The sequence below is a fragment of the Gekko japonicus genome, unplaced genomic scaffold, assembly GCF_001447785.1.
Source record: "Gekko japonicus isolate JY-2015 unplaced genomic scaffold, Gekko_japonicus_V1.1 scaffold692, whole genome shotgun sequence".
NCBI lineage: Eukaryota > Metazoa > Chordata > Lepidosauria > Squamata > Gekkonidae > Gekko > Gekko japonicus.
The window spans coordinates 823,217-842,505 of NW_015169194.1; the positions used below are offsets into that span (position 1 = coordinate 823,217).

The 19,289-nt window shown below is 47.0% G+C and overlaps 1 protein-coding gene across 1 annotated transcript in view; it reads left to right on the forward strand.

The window, feature by feature from the left end:
- The window catches only part of ARL14EPL (ADP ribosylation factor like GTPase 14 effector protein like), a 17,176-nt gene extending 297 nt beyond the window's left edge, over nt 1-16,879 (forward strand). Inside the window, exons 2-4 of the mRNA XM_015416286.1 lie at nt 5,238-5,282; nt 7,326-7,468; nt 16,672-16,879. Coding sequence (XP_015271772.1) covers nt 5,238-5,282; nt 7,326-7,468; nt 16,672-16,879 — 396 coding nt within the window. The remainder of the gene's footprint in view (nt 1-5,237; nt 5,283-7,325; nt 7,469-16,671) is intronic.
- Nucleotides 16,880-19,289: the final 2,410 nt, after the last annotated feature.

Below are 19,289 nucleotides of genomic sequence, written 5' to 3' on the forward strand. Positions count from 1 at the left end.
GGCAACCAGAATGATAAAAGGGTTGGAACACTTTCCCTGTGAAGAAAGGTTAAATCATTTGGGGCTCTTTAGCTTGGAGAAACGATGACTGAGGGGTGACATGACAGAGGTTTACAAGATTATGCATGCGATAGAGCAGGTAGAGAAAGAGGTACTTTTCTCCCTTTCTCATAATACAAGAACTCGTGGGCACTCAATGAAATTGCTGAGCAGTTGGGTTAGAACGGATAAAGGGAAGTACTTCTTCACTCAAAGAGTGATTAACACATGGAATTCACTGCTACAGGAGGTGGTGGTGGCGACAAGCATGGACAGCTTCAAGAAGGAATTGGAAGGAAGTACTTCTTCACTCAAAGAGTGATTAACACATGGAATTCACTGCTACAGGAGGTGGTGGTGGCGACAAGCATGGACAGCTTCAAGAAGGAATTGGATAAACATATGGAGCAGAAGCCCATCAGTGGCTATTAGCCACAAGGTATAGATAGGAACTCTAGGTCTGGGGCAAATGATGCTCTGCATTCTTGGTACTTGGGGGGGGGCAACAGTGGGAGAGCTTCTAGTGTCCTGGCCCCACTGGTGGACCTCCTGATGGCACCTGGTATTTTTGGCCACTGTGTGACATAGTGTTGGACTGGATGAGCCATTGGCCTGATCCAGCATTGGCTTCTCTTATGTTCTTATGTTAACCCAGAACTCTGGGAGGTTGTCTAATCGTGCATATTCACACAGAAAGTAAGTTCCCCTGAGTTTACTGATGCTTGTTCTCAAGTAACTATACATATCATTGCACCCTTGACCACATTAAATTATCTTATACTGAATCAGGCCATTAGTCCAGCCAGTTGCACAGTGCCATGACAATGATACCCATGTAGTTTATACCCCAAGATCCTTTGTCCTTTAGGTGCCATTGGTATGGAAATATGCATCTGATATTAAAACAGGGTTTTCCTATGGCAAGAACGGTCCTAGGTGTTTTCAAGAGGATTGACTGCCTGAATGCTCCAGGAGAATATCAATCAAGGCTTCTGTGTTTGAACCTCCAGAGCACTTCACACCTTTTGCCATAGATAAGGACCCAGGTTTGTGGTATAATAATCCAAGTTCCTGAAATGTCCACAGTACAGCTCCTGGATGTGTCCTGGTTCAGGCAGGCATTTGGGGCAAGAGGCATAATCCCAAAACACAGTCCCGGGTCAAAACACAGCTATTTAAAAGTCCAAGCATCAAGCCAGAAGGGCAAATCCAAAGAGCACAAGCCAGGTCACAGTTCAGAAGGTCAAAGCACATGCACACAAGGTTTATGGACAAGTTGCTTCCATGCTTGCTCTCCCTTTCCTGGCTGCTTTTATCAATAGTCATTCAAGGCTAGGTGCAACTCCTCAACCTGCTGAGTCATCCAGGGACAGGTGCAAGTCCTCAGTGGCTGAGCAGCCTACATGGCTGTCAGCCCTGATCCTGCAATGACTCTAACCCACAGGTAGAGGTTGCCCGGTGCTGGGCTGCCAACCATGCACTATGGTGCTGCTCCTGCAACTCCCTCCAGACCTGCCTTCTTCAACATTTCAAGGGTGAGGCTGGTGGTTGCTGGGCCCCTTCTTCAGCTTCTGATCCTGGGCTGCAGGACTGAGGGTGTCATGCTGACTGCAGGTTGAGACTCCCCATCTGCTAAACCAGTCTAGGGTTTAGGGTCTAGTCTAGGGTCAAGGGATTCAGGCAGCAAGTCCAATCCAAGGTCAGGGGTTTCAGAAAAGCTGATAGTCAGGTCCGGTCCAGTTCAAGTCAAGGTTCCAGAGGTCCAGAAACAGCAAGGTCAGTGGTTCAGTAGTAATCTGTACTTGTTGCACTGCTGTTTCTTCTGGCTAATTTTATAGACAAGTCTTAACAAGCTACACTCCCATCCAATTCCTTGGCAGTCATCCCGAAACTACTCATCCATCTCGTCAGTTGACAGCTGACGACGGGCCATGAGCCTCACACTCCTTCTTATTTGCATCTCTGTGCGCCTCTAACAGTGTTGGCACAGCAGGGGTGTGGGTGACCTAGGTGGGCTGGGAGTGGCTTCTGAAGCCTTGTTTACTGCTTCAGACCTACAAGGCATTGGCTCGGTTTCAGCTGTAGGCTGTGACTTCTGATCAGCTTGTAACCTGATCTCTTGTTGCTCTCCTCCTGGCTCAGAGCCAGCTGCAGCTGGTTGTTCAATTACTGGCTGATGGCTAGTCGTAGGTAGCGTTTTGCAGACTCTATGTTGTCAGTGAGCACAGACTGACTTACAACAGGAGGTCCACCCTCCTGGCTTTCCATAAACTATGCCAAAATGAATTATTCAAGTTAGGCTTGCCAGCCCCAGGTCCAGGTGGGGGATCCCCCAATTTCAAGGGCTTCTCCCCCCTGCAGACCAGCTGGCCAGCAGTGGAAACCCCGCCCCTGAACAGGGACATCACCATGCAAACTCTATGGTTTGAGGCCAAAAAACCCATAGACTTTCACCCAAACACCAGAGCGTCCCCCTGCGATGTCCTCAATGTGATGATGTCACTTCTGGATGACATTATCACATCAGGGATGTTGCGCAACGTCCCCGCCCATTCCTAGAACGCCCCCCCCCCAGTCCCCCACCTGAGGGACAAAGGGACCTAGCAACCCTAATTCAAGAGGGCTTTTCTATGCAGATAATAGGGTAACACTGTACAAAAGGCTTCACAAAGTTACTTGGATAACTGTACTACTGTGTTATAGATTGCTGTGGGTTGGATTTGGTTGTATAATTTTGCATCATGTTAACAGTTGTGCTTTGCTTCTGTTCTGTTTTTTTAGACTTCTGGCTGGTTCTATAACCCAAATCCTATTTCATTGTTTACTGAATGTCCCATCTTGTTAATTGTATTGACTCACTTTGTGTAATCCACCTTGAGTCCTAGTGAGAAAGGTGGATTATAAATAATGTAAATACATAGATGAATGTCTTTGAACAGCTTGGTTTCTCATGTCCAGTGTACACTGTCACAGGTGTTCAAATACAGGAATTTGGGGAGGAAGTATTTCCCAAACTGCAATATGTACAATCCTAGACTGCAAATTTATAAGCATTTTGGAACCAAATTTGCCACAGTAATGGGGGGCAGAGGACATATAACCAGGGCTATTTTTGGGCAGGAACGCACAGGAACGGAGTTCCGGCTTGCTCCCGAGTTGGCCACACCCGGCAGGAACTCATTAGCATAACAGGCCACACCCAACAGCAGAAACTCATTAGGATTGGCTACATTAGGGGTGTGTGGCCTAACATGCAAAGGCGTTCCTGCTACAAAAAAAGCAGAATAAGAAGCAAAAGGTGGGTGCGGCTGGATGACCACACTTCTGGTAACATGGGAATGTGGCTTAATATGCTAATGAGTGGTGCAGTCAGGGGTGTGGCCTACTATGCTAATGAGTTCTGGCTGGGCTTTTTCTACAAAAAGAGCCCTGCGATATAACTGCAATGATGTGTACATTAAATTCAGCTTTGCATATGCTATAGTTTGGAGGAAAAGTGGTCTATTTAAATGCATGAAATACTATAATACAGTTATGTGGTTTGTATAAGCCCATGCAGGGTTTTAAACATGCAACATGGTTAGAAAGTTCCTGGAGATTCTGGGGGTAGAGTCTGGGGAGGATGGGGTTTGGAGAGGAGAGGGATTTCAGCGGAGTATAATGCCATAGAGTCCACCTTCCAAAGCAGCCATTTTTTTCCCGGGGGAACTGATCTCTGCTGCCTGGGATCAATTATAATCCCAGGAGATCACCTGCCACAGTCTGGAGGCTGGCAACCCTAGTAGGTAGTATACCATGAAGGTGGCTGCATAATGCTTTGATTAACTCTTTTACACACACAGTGTGAAACATTACGGGACATTTTGTGCTGGTGCTGAAGTGTGTGGTTATGAGAGAACACAGCTAACTTTTTGTATGTGTCACTGATGAATATACACACCAATGGTTATTTTAAAGCTCTCGCTCATCAAAGAATAGCAACAGATTACACAATGTAACATGGAAGAACACTTCTGCATGTGTCAGCATTGTCATGAATTCTGTATCCTTAATCAACACTCAATGGGGGTGGTCTACACTGTACAGCCAGCATGTGGTCCTCCTTTAAATAATTCCATGTGGTAATGGTTATTACACAGTTATGTGCTTACAGTTTTGTGAACTAGCTTCACCAAGCTTCACCAAGACAAGCTTTACCATGATGGGTAGCCACATTAGTCTGTCTGTAGCAGCAGAAAAGAACAAAAGTCTAGTAGTACCTTAAAGACTAACAAAATATGTGGCAGAGGATGAGCTTTCATGCTCACTTCTTCAGATGCCATGTTACCACAGATGTGGGAAAAGACAGATTTGTGGTGATGCAGTGAAACCTTGTTTTGTGTCAATGCCAGTGAATGGCTATGCATACAATAACGGTCACTATCTGGAGCAATTTTAACACACTCTTGGTGTCCTAAGAATAATGTAGTACTATCCCTCTTTAACTGATGTTAGGAACAGGTAGTAGATTGAGAGCAGTTCTTTTGAATGTAAACAGGACATAACACTCCATCTCTTCCACAGTTTCTTTCAATCTATCTTATTCAGTTTATTTTTTCATGTTTAGCATTTTTCTCTTCTATTATGGTCTTCATTATTCATTTTCATTTCACAAGCATTTTAGCAGGATTGTATTTTAAGAGTGAAATCCACTATTACCTTTTGAGAGCTGAATTTCAAAATTAGACTTAATCCTCCTTCAACTTCTTTTGTCTCTTCTCTCACACCCCACCCCAGGATTCCATATTATATATTAATGTACTTGGTTTCTTCATAGAAATTATCAGAAATTATACAGAATACAGATGACAGATGTCGAGTTGCTTCAGTCTGCCAATTAATATTGGGGAGGCTGCCAAGTGATGTTGAGGACTTGGAATAAAAGAAAAATGAAGCATTGTAGGGCCTCCTTCTTAGCTTTGTGCTTTTAAAATGTGTGCATAAAGGTCAGTCTGCCAGCACTTCATTATCTTAGTCCCTTATTAGTCCAGATGCAGCCTCTACTTGCTTCCAACCCCCCCCCTGACTCAATTACTTTTTCCTAGTGATTAATATGTTGGCTTTGGCTCACTCTATCTTCTTAATGCTTTGCTGGAGTCCTCAGCATATTGTGTTCTTTTGCATCAATGATTCTTTCTATGCCTTTTCCTTGCCCTCAGATTCTTCAGTTGCCAAGCCACGTGGAACAATGGAAAAAGAAGATGGTAAGAGTATGGGCACAGCCAGCTGAGAGTAGCAGAGTTTGAGCATTTCCTCTTCCACTGCAGGTTGTGGAAAGCCAGTCTGTGCTATGCTACTACTTCTGTCCATGCGGCCTGTCTTGAAAATCTTGACAGGGAGAAACCTAATTTGTTAACTGGGCAATCTCAAATGTAGGGCACAAGCTTAATAGAAATGAGTTGGGACTGAGCGAGTGCACTAGCTCCCATTAATCTCCCATTAAGTTCTATAAGGCTTCCTGATGGATTGTGTCATGATCTGCTGCAGTCCTTGTGATGTAACACCTGGGAAATGATCCTCTGCTATCCTAGGAGTTGTTGAGGATATATGACTGCCAGGTCACCCATCTTGAGAATGTCTGGAACAGCTTGCAAGGACTAAAAAGCTTGAGGTTCTTTTAGAGCACAAAATCATCCCATATTACTTACTACTTCTTTCAGCACAAAGTTGTCCTAAATGTAGGGCTTAACTGTATGTTACATTATCCTTGTACCCTCCCCAGGTCTGCTGTAATGATTTTTGATTAGACAAGTTCTGTGCTCCAAAGTCAGTTCTCAGGAGTGTGGGGATCCTGTTCAGACCAGAACTGTGGGGCATTAGGAGATGGGGCTTTACTCTCCCGACCCCATACTGTTTCCCTGTGTGAAATGGCACCAGGGAAGTGCTGTTCCATCCGTTGCATAATGATGGGGTAACATGTACCATGTACCTGGCAAATAGCACCCCCAGGGCCATTTCATGTTAGAAGAATGACAGGGGGGGGTCTTAAATCCCTTATCCCTTTGCACAATTGTGCCAATTTGAATTGGATCCCCATACTCCTGGGGATTGCATTCCGTACAGAGAACTCAGAAGACGCATCTGATCAAAGTCCTTCCGTGGACCTGAGGAGGACGCAAGGATAATGTAAGATATAATTAGTCCTTAGAGTACTTCAACATTATCCCTTTTCTACATTATTTATGACATTTGTTCACACACATTCCTGAAAATCTAGATGACGTTAATCCTGAACATCCTAAATTCTCTGTGTTTCTTGTCACTATCCTGTTTTTTTTGTTCATTTGTTTTGGAAGTGCTGGCCTATTGTGATCTTGTTTTAAGTTGCTCCACAAGTGGGTCACAAATGTTGATGGTGTGAGTTGATTAGCACTATTATCTCATCTGTTTCAGCTTAGTGGTTGGTAGGCAGGATGGTTAATGCATTAACGTGCGTTTCTGACTTACTTGTCCACCATTTTCTCTTTTCTGTTCTGTTTAGTGAAACTGTCAAAACACAGAGGGGAGGGAAAAGTTGTGGGTAGCTGGGGGAAAGGTGTACATGGTTTCTGAAAAGACACAAGGGATGACTCATTGTTCTTCTCTGTTTTGGGCCTCCTGCCCAGTGGCCTATTTTGCTGGCTCTCTCCTCCTCCTCCTTCCATTGCTCCCTCCGTGTACCCAGCAGCCAAAATGGACAGCCTGAAAACCACCATCACCTCTTTAGAAGTGAATACTTTGAACAAGCGAACACACGGATTGTGGGGATGGCTGAAACATATGAGTGGTTTGGGGCCAGCCCTTGCCTGTGGCTACATTCCTTGCTTCTTTTTTGGGGGGGGGAGGGGGGAGGTAAAACCAGTTCCTCCCATCCAGAGATTGGTCAGTAGGAGAGCTCCAGCTTTTTCCTCTATAGAGATCTTTCTTGAGGTTTCTCACCTGTCCTGCTCTTAATTCTGGCAAATGGTTTAACAGTAAATACTTACAGACCTCCCAATTTTTTTTTCATGCATTGGGAGTAGTTTACTCACAATTATCACAGACTAATGTAGTGCTAGCATTGATATTTGTGATGCAACATCCTCCAGCTAGCTAATCCTCAAGCAAGGTTGGTTTAAAAGGAAAGAGATGGTATAATGTTTTAACAGGAACTACCGCTAAGGTAAGGGTGTTGTAAACTCATATTTTAATTGTAAGGATTATAAGAAACAACCCAATTCAACAGAGCTCATCATCTCACTTATAGTCGGTTGCTTCTTTGCTTATAGCAACAAATAGAACGGCAGCTGAAATGCCTGGCATTTCAAAATCCAGGACCACTTCTAGCAGACTTCAACCCCGAAACTCGGGAGCAGCAGAAGAAAGCTTGCATGTCAATGATAAACCAGGATTGCTTTAATAATACAAAGAAGTAAGTTGGTGCATTTGATTTATTCAAGATCTTAAACTGGGTATCATGATGGCAGACAGTGATAATCTTAGACTTCAGTCTTGTGCTCATTTCCATGGAGTCTCAGTTAACTCATAGAAACCCTGTTCACAAGTTACAGTGAAAGCTCATACAATCTGTGTACAGTGTATAACTGATTTTTCCTTCTATGTGCATTAATTCTGTTGTTTTGCTCAATACATGTGCATCTCAATGTGTTATTTAAACCCCACATTCTTCCAGGTATTGATCCCTGGTTTCATTTGTAAAGTGAACACATATTGGCTCTTTCATATGAACAGGTGTACTCATATACCTGCAGGTTGTACATGTATTCATGTAACGTGTAAAAAGGGCTTTTCTTCTAAGGAAATAGGCATGTGATTAGGCTTAAAGTCATTAGGCAATGACATATTAGGCTGGTCATATGCTACCTTGAGTCCATACACAGAACATTACCAGCTTTCATTGTTCATCCCCAATATATTGCCTGCTTATATTCAGATAATATTAAGAGGGAGATGTCCTTTCCAATCTAGCTTTGGTCTAAGACAGGAGTCCCCAGCATGACACCAACCTGACACCTTTCCTGCTGTCTGCCAGGTGTTTTTAGAAAGTGGGTGGGGGCAAGCGAAGTTTTTTGAGTTTATATTCATGGTGTAATGCAGGCAGTGGCTTTACGTAGAATATTTTATCTGTTCCACTAGCAGAGTGATATTCTAAAAACACAGTGGGACGTGTTTCTGACTAAACATGTTTGGGTTGCTTGGCTACAGCGCTTAATACATCTATCTGAAACTTATACTGAAGTAATCAGATCTTCCCAATTTGAACGTATTTTTAGAATTCAGGTAGAAGTTCATAGTAAAGTCACCATCAAATCTTGGTAACTTTTCAAAAATCATTTATGTTCCTATCCAAATCTGGTTAGAATCTCTCCCTTACTGTACACAGGTGTGAGGACAGAGCTCTCCCCAGCCAGTCAGCACCAACAGTCATTGTTACAAGTCATAATGGAAGAGAAAATGGCTAGGATCATGAGATGAGTACCCATGCAAAGGATAGTCAGGGGAAGAAACAATTTTTTCATTTACCTTTTGCATAAGTATGTAAGATGTCTGCAACATAAAGACAGACACTGCCAGATGAGGGTTTCTTAGCTAGATAATATGTACACTTATTTTGTTTGTGCGAGAAAATATTTTTAAAAATATGTTAATTTTAAAAGCCATCCCATTAAAACAGCTTCTGCCTGAAATGTTGAAGAGCTGTCAGAGTGATGTATAACTTCACTCTCTGACATTTTGTGGTTGGCTCCACCTCCTGTGGCAGCCACACCCACCAACCTCCACTTGCCCAAAGGCTCATAGGGGTTGGGGACTCTAGGGTTAAGGGTCAGGCTAGGATCTGAAAGACTGGTTTAAATTTTCTTCGTGGTCTCTGTGCATCACACCTATGGGATAATGCGCCTGTGCTGATCTGATCGGTGTTGTACAAAGTTCACAACGGGATTTTCATGCCTCCACCCTGAGCACGCGTGGAAACCCCACTGTGCATGCCCAAGTGGGTGGGGCGCGGACATCCCGCCAGTTCTCTTCTGACCGCCACGCTGTTAACAGCTAGTTACTGCTGGTTGGTGAAGAAATTCTCCTCACTCGGGAATTTGTGGATCTAGTTTTTGTTGGGTCCTTTACTCCTCTTCTTTAAGTTTTTTCTCCTTTATAAAACAAACAAATAAAAAGTTTTCTTTGGGAGTCTGGTACTTCATTTTTTCCACGGGCTCCCGCCCTTTCCCCTCCCCCACCCCTCTCTGAGGGTTTTTTTTCTTCACCCGTATTTATCACCATCTCTTCTGAGTTTTAGTTTATGGCAAAGAAGTGGGGGTGTTTTAAAACGTGTGTGGGCTGTAGCAGTAAACTTGCCCCTCGAGATGGTCACACACTTTGTATTTTATGTCTTGGAGAAGCCCATCGCCCAGAGTCGTGTCGTTTTTGCTTAAAATTCTCTAACCAGACATGCAAGAACAGGGCGGCGGACTCTGGGTTGTGCTTTGGGAGTCCGCTTTACCTCCGTCCTCAGTAACAATGGCTTCCAAGGCACCTCCACATCCGACAGTGCCGACATTGATCACCATTTCGACACCAACGACAGCTCCTAGACTGAAATTGGCGTCAGATACTTCCAAGCGTCCTCTTCTGAAATCGTCATCTTCGGCTTCTACGCCGTCTAAAAAGAAGAAGAAGAAGAAGAAGGACAAGCATAAGAAGGACAAGCATGAGAAGGAGAAGGAGAATGGAAAATCCCACAAGTCTTCTGCTAAGGCAGCACATAAGACTCATACCTTGAGCAGTGTAGTGCTACCGAAGGGGTCTGCATTACCCCCTTCTCAGCGGGTGCAACCCAATACTGAATGCCCTCCGGCACTGGAGCTGCTGGTGGTATGGCCGGTACCACCTATTGAATTGATGGACTCTCCTATTCAGCAGCTTGAACCCCCGGTGTCAGAGGCTGGCGTCGAAGCCAGGCCTGTATCGGACTCGAACTCAGATGTTGAGGAGGTGGTTCCTCACAGGTCTCACACCAGAGGCCGCTCCGCATCGCCTTCCTCCTGGGCCAATGATCGGTCCGCGCTGGACCTCATGTATCCACATCCCAGGTCCAGCTCTCCGATGCGGACAGAGCATTGATACCGATGGGATGACTATTCTGACTGTTCGCAGTCCAAGTGCAGATATTTGCCTTCCTCTGGCCGGGATCCTAGACCATATTCTTCAACATATTTTCAACCACCTCTGCCGCCATCTTGGGACCATCGACATCATATGCCATATTGGTTGTTGTTCAGTTGCACAGTCAAGTCCGAATCTTCGCGACCCCATGGACAAGATCTCACCAGGCCCTCCTGTTTTCCGCCGTCCTCTGAAGTTTGCTCAATTTCATGTTCGTTGCATCTATGACACTGTCTAACCATCTTATCCTTTGCTGTCCCTGTCTTCTTTGATGCCGTATTGGACAAGAGCATAAAAGCCTCTAGGTCGTTGGGAGTCTCTACCTCCTCTAAACAGTTCCGGCCTCGTTCTTGGTCCCGCTACAGTTCCAGACGCCAATACAACAAGCCATCACCTGAAGGAGGATGGAGGCCTCGTCAATCACCTTCAGGGGACTAGGCAGCAATATCCAGTCAGGCAAAGGTATGGTTCTGGACAGCAACACACCAGGGCGAAGCAGCCAAACAGGGCCTTTGACTTCCTCCTGCCTGCTGTTTCAGACCCGCCCCGCCTTTCCCTTACCTATCTGCCTGGACCAACATTACAACGGACCAGTGGGTGCTTTCCATCTTAACCCATGGTTATGCCATCGAGTTCCGAGAACCTCCTCCTATGTCTGTTTTCGTGACTACCCCTCCAACACCGTTCCTTCTCAAAGAAGTAACCACACTCCTCTGAAAAGGTGCCATAGAACCTGTGCCGACAAGTTACCAAGAGCATGGTCATTACTCCTGGTATTTCATAGTACCCAAGAGGGATGGCGGCCAGAGGCCGATTTTAGATCTTCGCGGTCTCAACATTTTCATACAATACCACAAGTTCAAGATGACATCTTTACAGGTTATTCTGCTTCTCTTGTCCAAAGGAAGCTGGATGGCCACTCTTGACCTCCAAGATGCCTACTTCCATTTGACCATCCATCCTTCCCACCTGTAATGTACTGTCGCCATTACCACGTGTAGTGCATTCAGCCTGACATGCCCGGACTTGCCCGGGCTGACCAGGCAATATTCCTCAGTAGCTTCAGTCGAAAGACAAAGGATCCATAGGATCCTAGCCGGCCCAATCAAAGGGCCAGCTTCCCAGCCCATTGGTCTCCCGGTTACTGTAAATAGCCTATCGGGAGTAGGGGGTGTGTTTTAGGTGTGCTTGGTGGCGGGTTTTCTGAACGCATATAAACCGGCCCGCGAGCTGGTTTCTTTGTCTTGTTCCTGAACTAATAAAGTACTCTTGCTGAATCACTCCACGTTCTGAGTACTTTTCACTGGCGACGAAGGTGGGATTCGAACCCATGAACAAGACCCGGACGCCAACACGAGTACCGCACCGAGCCTGACGCCGAGACCTCTCCGGGAACCGCGCAACTTCGCATCCCAGCTCTCCGGCAACTGCTCATCGCTCCGCTCCCGGCTCCGCTTGCACACTGCTGACCCCTCGAGCAGCAGCATCGCTCTCCACGCCTAGCACGCTTCAGGCTAAGCTCGCTCGACCAGCGCGCCCGCCTCACCCGGTCCTCCGAGCGTCCACGAGCATCCGCGGAAATGTCGGAGCAAAACGCCACCTCCGCTCCCTCCTCTGCTTCCACGTCCTCATCCTCCGGGCCCAACGCATCCTCCGGGGTCGCCACCGCCGCTCCAGCAGGGACCTCGCACGAAGGCATCGCTCCGTTTGACTTGGCCCACCCCGAACGATGGACCACATGGGTGAGGATCCTCAAGCACTACCTTGCCTGCATGCGGGTCACCGACGCCGAATTGAAGAGATCCCAGCTCATCCGGCTGTGTGGGATGGACACCCTGCTCCTTCTGCAGAACCTAATCTCACCTAAGGAGGTAGAGGAGGTGAGCTTCGAGGCCCTCATCACGGCTCTCACGGCCCATCTAGCGCCACAGCCCTCCAAATTTGCGGCCCGCATGGATTTTTTTGTGAAGGTCCAGGGCCCCGAAGAGAAAGCTGCGGACTTCCTGGCCAACCTTCGCAAGGCCGCCATGAAATGCGATTTCAGCAACCTGGACGAGACCCTGCTGAATCAGTTCTTGTTGGGTTTACGAGAGGCCAAACTGAGGAGGCGCCTCATTCGGGATGATGACCTCACGCTAGCCACGGCTTTGAAGGATGCGGCTGCTTTCGAGAATGAGCACCCGGGCCACGGCGGCCATCGGGTACACCGCACCCAAGCCGGAGGGGATTCGGCGGACTCCGAAGAGGAGGCAGTGGCGCAACTCCACCGCAAGCCGTCACAACCTCACCGTTCGAAGGGCGCACCGCCAGCGAGGCCGTCGGAGCCAGCTTCCTCCTGTGCCAGCTGCGGGGAAGCGCATGAACTCCGGAGCTGCCGTTTCCGCGATGCGGTCTGCAGGTCCTGCAACAAGCAGGGCCACATCGCCAAGGTCTGCCGCAGCCGCCGCCAGCCACCCAGGAAACCCAGCCACCAGTGGGAACCCATCCACACTGTGGACCTCCATTCGATCGACACAAATGCCGTCGGCCACCAGCCCCAGCCCCAGGTAGGTGACTTGCCCCGTCAGAGCCGAACCAAAGTCCATGTTACGGTCCGGATTGAGGGGTCCCCCTGTAGCATGGAACTGGACACGGGCTCCGAGTTTACCATTATCTCGGAGGAGACGTTGCGGACAGTGTGTCCCAACGGGGGACCCCCTCTGCGCAAACCACACATCAGGCTTCAGGATTTCAATAAGAATCCTGTGGTGGTGCGGGGCTGGGGCACGTTCAATGTGGAGTTTCAGGACTTCAAAGGTTGTTTGGACATTCTGGTGGTGGGGGGCCGGCTTTCCAGTCTCCTGGGGATGTCGTGGTTTAAGCCGCTGGGCTTGACCATCGGGGGCATCCACCAGCTGCAGCAAGCCGATTTCGCGGACGTTTGCAACGAATTCCCCCGGGTTTTCGATGGGTCCTTAGGCAAGTTCACGGGGGCCCCCATCTCCCTGGACCTGGACCCGGCGGTCCGGCCCATACGGATCAAGGCCAGGTTTCCGCCCTTAACAGTACGGCCGAAAATCGAGGCAGAACTCGACAAGCTGGTCACCACCGGAAGTATCTTCGCTTCACGATAGGAGGCAACCACTATCAATACAGATGTCTACTTTTTGGCCTCAGTACTCCATCATGTGTCTTCACCAAAACAATGGTGGTTGTGGTAGCTTACCTCCGGCTATGTGGCATCACAGTGTTCCCGTATTTAGATGATTGGCTTCTGGTCACATCTTCCCAAAACCTCCTTATGCGTCACATTTCTCAGTGCCTCAAGGTCCTTCGCTCTCTTGGTCTTTGAGTCAATCACAAGAAGTCTCACTTGGAACCCTCACGGAGAGTGCAGTTCATAGGAACAATACTAGACTCTACGGTATGCAAAGCTTTCCTCCCACAGGACAGAGTTCTGGCTCTTACCATGCTTGCAGAACAGATTTGGCTCCACGACACATCATCAACGTACCAAATCCAGTGTCTTCTCGGCCTAATGGCAGCTACAACGGCAGTCCTTTGTTTTGCCAGGTTGCGAATGTGGCCTCTGCAACTTTGGTTCCTCAGGTACTTCAATCCCCTAAGAATGAACCTTTCCACTTCCGAGGAAGCTCGGAGCTCCCTTCAATGGTGGACACTGCCAGACAACCTTGTGCAAGGTGCTCCTATTCATCCTCCTATGCCTCGTCTGACTCGCACCACTGAGAGTCTCTGTGGGGCTGGGGAGCTCACCTGAATGGCCTCTCAGTAGGCCACAAGTGGGATGCTCTGACTGCAACCAATCACATCAATTTCCTGCAGTTCCTGGCAATCAATGTTTCCAACCAGTTCTCGCAGGTGAATGTGTGGCTGTCCTGAGAGACAATACGACAGCTCTCAGCTACATCAACCGACAGGGAGGAACGGTCTCCCACAGCCTTTGCCACCTTGCTCTAGGGCTTTGAACTTAGTGCATATCTCTGGACATTTTTCCAATCGCATCTCACATTCCGGGGGTCACCAATGTATGTGCCGACCTACTCAGCAGGGGTCTCACTCAGCACCACAACTGGGAACTGAACTGGACTTACTTACGCCCAGTATTCCAAAAGTGGGGTACACCTTACATCGATGTTTTCGCGACACGATGGAACACGAAATGCAGTCTTTTCTGTTGCAGGGGAGGTCGAGATCCCCACAGTTTGGGGGACAGCCTTCTTTACCTGTGGGACAACAGTTTCCTCTACATATTCCCTCCTCTACCACTTCTGCTGAAGATTGTTCAAAGACTGATGAGCATTCATACACGATGTATCCTAGTCGCCCCTTGGTGGCCGAGTCAACTTTGGTTCGCCAACCTTCTCTCACTGGCCAAGGGTCACCATCACTATTTCCCACTGGTCCCAGATTTGCTCCGGGCGGAGGGCGGGGCTTACGGTCTTCCTCGTAGACAATCAAACTTTTCTGCTCGAGTCTCCGCAGTCTTGCTGAATGCAAGGAAGGACTCTACTCGCCGCTCCTATCATGCAAAGTAGTCTCATTTCTTGGCGTTTATATAGCCCTCCACTGTCTCTCCATCTTCAGTAGGCCTTGATCGAATTCTAGATTTCTTACTCTCATTGGCTGAGCAAGGCCTCTCGCATTCTTCAGTTAGGGTCTACTTGTCTGCAATTTCTCCCTACCATTCAGATATTGAAGGTCTCTCTGTTTTTTCACACCCGGTTTCTAAGACATTTTTGAAGGGTCTTCCTCATTTATATCCCCCAATCCATACTCCAGTGCCCTTATGGGACTTGCCACTGGTCCTTTGCCACCTGACTGTCTCCTCCTCCTCCTTCCATTGCTCTCTCTGTGTACCCAGCAGCCAAATGGACAGCCAGAAAACCACCACCACCTCTTTAGAAGTGAATACTTCGAACAAGCGAACACACAGATTGTGGGGATGGCTGAAACATATGAGTGCAAGCCGATGGCGACCTGCGATCTGAAGTATGTCGCATGGAAAACTGCCTTTTTGGTGGCTATCACGTCGGCCAGGAGGGTAGGCGAACTCTTGGCTATTCGTCATGACCCACCTTACTTGGTCTTCTCCTGGATGGTGTGAGACTGGTGCCTGACATCTCCTTCCTTCCCAAGGTGGTTTCTGAATTCCACCTTCATTCAGAGCTCCTCTTACCAAACTTTTTTCCTTCCCCAAAAGATGAGGAGCAACGTCTCCTTCATGCGTGGATGTTAAGAGAGCGCTGCTGTTTTACCTTAGCAGGACACGTTCAAGTAGGAGGGACAATCACTTATTTGTCTCCTACGCCACTCGTCCTGCAGGGCTAAACATTTCAGCACAACATCTCTCAAAATGGATTGTTGAGACTATAAAATTGTGCTACCTTTTGGCTAACCAGCCACCGCTTTTGCCTGTACGTGCGCATTCCACGAGGTCTATGGCTTCATCTACAGCCTTCCTCAAAGCTGCTTCCTTGTCAGTGATTTGCCAGGCTGTGATATGGTCTACTCCAACCACATTCATCAAGTGATGTTCGTTGATGTCACAGAGTGGACCTTGGTTGTTTAGTCCTTTCGTTGGCAGAGCACATGACAGCACCCAACTCCAGGTGAGCCACTGCTTTTTAATCTCCCATAGGTGTGATGCACAGAGACCACAAAAAAGATAAACAGGTTGCTTACCTGTATCTGGTGATCTTCAAGTGGTCATCTGTGCAGTCACATCACCCGCCCTTCCTTCCCCGCTGCTGTCGCTTCAGTATTTTTTCTCCGTTATTGGCATGACAGCGGTCAGAGGGAACTAGTGGGGTGTCCACGCCCCGCCCACTTGGGCATGGGCAGTGGGGTTCCCGCGCGTGCTCAGGGTGGAGGCACGAAAATCCTGTTGTGAGCTTTGTACAACACCGATCGGATCAGCGCAGGTGCATTATCCCACAGGTGTGACTGCACAGATGACCACTCGAAGATCACCAGTTACAGGTAAGCAACCTGTTTATCCTCCCTGTACCATGAAGTTCATTGGGCTACCTTGGGCCACTTGCCCTCTTTTAGCCTAAGCTACCTTACAGGGTTGTTGTAACGATAAAAAAGAAGAGAGGAGACTGAGGTATGCATTCCTGTGCAAAGATGGGATAAAAATGTGCTAATAAATATTGCTTCCCTAACAGAAAACTGCTTACACATCTTAATATGAGACAAACATGCCAGTAAAGTCACATGAAACTTTTATCTGTGAACAAATTTATATGGTCCTAAATAAACATGTGCCTAAGCACCAAACCCTCCATTTTTTACAAAATGAGATTTGTCTTCAGCAGATGTTCAGAAAATGCTTTTTTTCAGCACCTTGTTAAAGTGTCAGAAAGGAAGCCCTGGCTCTTTGCATTGACGTCTCTGCTTTTGCCTCTCCAAATCTAGCAAAGGGTTCACTGTAATACTCTGTCTGCTCTTTTATAGAACTCTGAAGAAATACGACAAACAGGGCCGGCTGCTTTCCAACAAAGCAGATTTGTGTGACTGCCTGGAGAAGAACTGCTTGGGCTGCTTCTACCCTTGCCCTAAATGCAATTCTACAAAGTGTGGGGCAGAGTGTCGCTGTAACAGAAAATGGGTTTATGATCAAATTCAAATAGAGGCTGGGCAAATCGTCAGGTTTCCATTTTGAGCCACCTAGCACTTCTTTTTTTTTTTTGCCCTTTGTGACAAAAAATGCTTCCAAAACTTCAGGCACTCCATAAATAAATAAATACATTGCTCAGCCTGTATTTCCCAAAGGTTTAATTTCCTTTGTAGAGAATAAATTTAAAAAGAAAATTACATAACTGGAGCATTTGCGAAAACACTGAGGTTTATTTTTTAGTAGCTGGCCAGCAATGCTGATCACCACTTTGAGAATATGGTTGCCAGCCTCCAGGCGAGGTCTGGAGTTCTCCTGGAATTACAAGTGAACTCCAGATGACAGAGATCAATTCCCTAGGAGAAAATGGCTGCTGTGGAGGGCTCCATCCCCAATCTCTAGATTTTCCCCAACCCAGAGTTGGCAACCCTATTTGTAAAGTATCAACACCCCCCCTCCCCCCCCGGCAAGATGAGATATACACAATACATGTAGTTGTTTTGGGATGCAACTGTTTCCATTCAGTAAAGGTGGAGAAAGATCGGGCTCATATTTGTATGCCAGTTACAACCTACCACTTCTCTGCCATAAGTCATATATTTCTCCACCCACCCACCCCCCAGCCTTTTTACCTTATGCTTCAGAAGAGTGCTTATGCGGTTTTGGACATGAATGTGTAAAGTTTACAGCAGGGGACCGGGTTAAGTATTCTCCCACACCTCTTATTAGGTAATTTTGCCTGATAATCCTAACAGCACAGAGGCTCTGTTCCAGGCATTTCTGCATAATGGGTAGCTAGCACCTGAGATTCTTGGATTTAAAGAAGTTAGAACCTCATCTTAAGAATTTGGGTATCCTATGTTCATTTAGTAGAGGGGAAATATGTTTTTAAAAGACCCCACTCCAAGGTGTAGAGGGCATAGCAATTGCACTGATTACCATAACAGCTGTTCTGCAACAGCCCAGTGATATCCGGACATGGAAGCAACCATCCAGCACAAACGACGGATGTTAGCCTGCTCCCCAGATTGTAGCCTGCCTCTGCTGAAACACAAAACATACCCATTGAGTCAAGGCATCTCTGTGGTGCCGCTATAACACTGAAATGCTATACCGGTTTAGCGCTCTTGTGCTTAATTTAAAACGTTCCAAAAAATAGTCTGAGGAAGATCACATGGTGAAAAAGGGCAGGGGAAAAGTGGCATTGTAGGAAGTGCTATGGACATTTTAAACAGCACACCACAGCGATTCAGAAGTGCATCTAGCATTCGCTCCACATTTTCTCAACTGGGAGGAAAAAGTGCAGCTCAAAACCACATTCAGATACCTCGGGGCAACGCTGTACTGACTGCAAAGTCACCCCTGAATGGCCATAAATCCATGCAGAAGGTACCATAAAACCCGATGATCAAAGAAAGCAAAAGTGGCACGCAGTGTGGAGGGTAAAATAAAATCCGATGATCAAAGAAGGTGAAAGCAGCATGCAATGCAGACGGGAATTTCTGTTCCAACGGAGGGGAAAGCCAATGCAGAATCGCCCAAAGGTAGAAAATGGAAGAAAGGAGTTTCCCTCAAAAGTGGCTCAACCACACTTTGCTAACCTAATGCGAATGGGTTTATATGAATGGGGGGGGGGGATTCCACTAGCAGCCACTTAGTAAAACGGGTCTGTTTGAAATGACAGAAAAAATCCATTACCAACCAGTTACTAAAAAAAATTCAAAGGCTATTTGAAAAGGGCCATGGAGAGGTGATACTGGTGAGTGCACAAGAGGAGCCAGTCTTCCCTTCCTAGAGCACAACTGTCTAGACCAGGGGCTCCCAGTGTGCTGCCCCACAACAACTTTCCTGGTGCCCACCAAGTATTCTTAAGCAGTAGGTGGGGGGCAGATAGTGCTTTTGCCCAGGGAGGCTTCTGATCAGCATAGGAGATCTGATTAACTGTGCAGATGTTAAAAATGTTGCTTTGGCAGCAGATGCCATCACAGCATAAAGGTCTTCACTGCGTGACCAAAGGTAAGGTGTGTATGCAGGAAACTATTTTAAAACAATATGTTCATTTTAAAAGGCATCCTGATAAACAGAGCTTCTGCCTGAAATGATGGAAGAATTACTGTTAATGTTATGCATAATCTCACTCCCTGACATTTTGCAGTTGCACCTGCCATTGTGTGTCAGAATTCCAAAGGTGCTTATGGGCTCAGAAAGGTTGGGAATCCCTTGTTTCGACTGTGAAGAACACCTTCCAGATGCTTCTAGTGTGAGTCCCATGCTGCAGATAGCTGAAGCCAGTCAGGAACGGATCCATATCTATTTTGACATTCAGCATAGGTAAATGTAAGTTGATGCACAATGGAACAAAGTATTCGTGGCCCTGATGAGTGCAGAAAGGCAGAGAATTAGTTTTGTAAATAAATGAAATAAAAACTCCCAATCTTAAGTACGTGCTAGTGGGGTT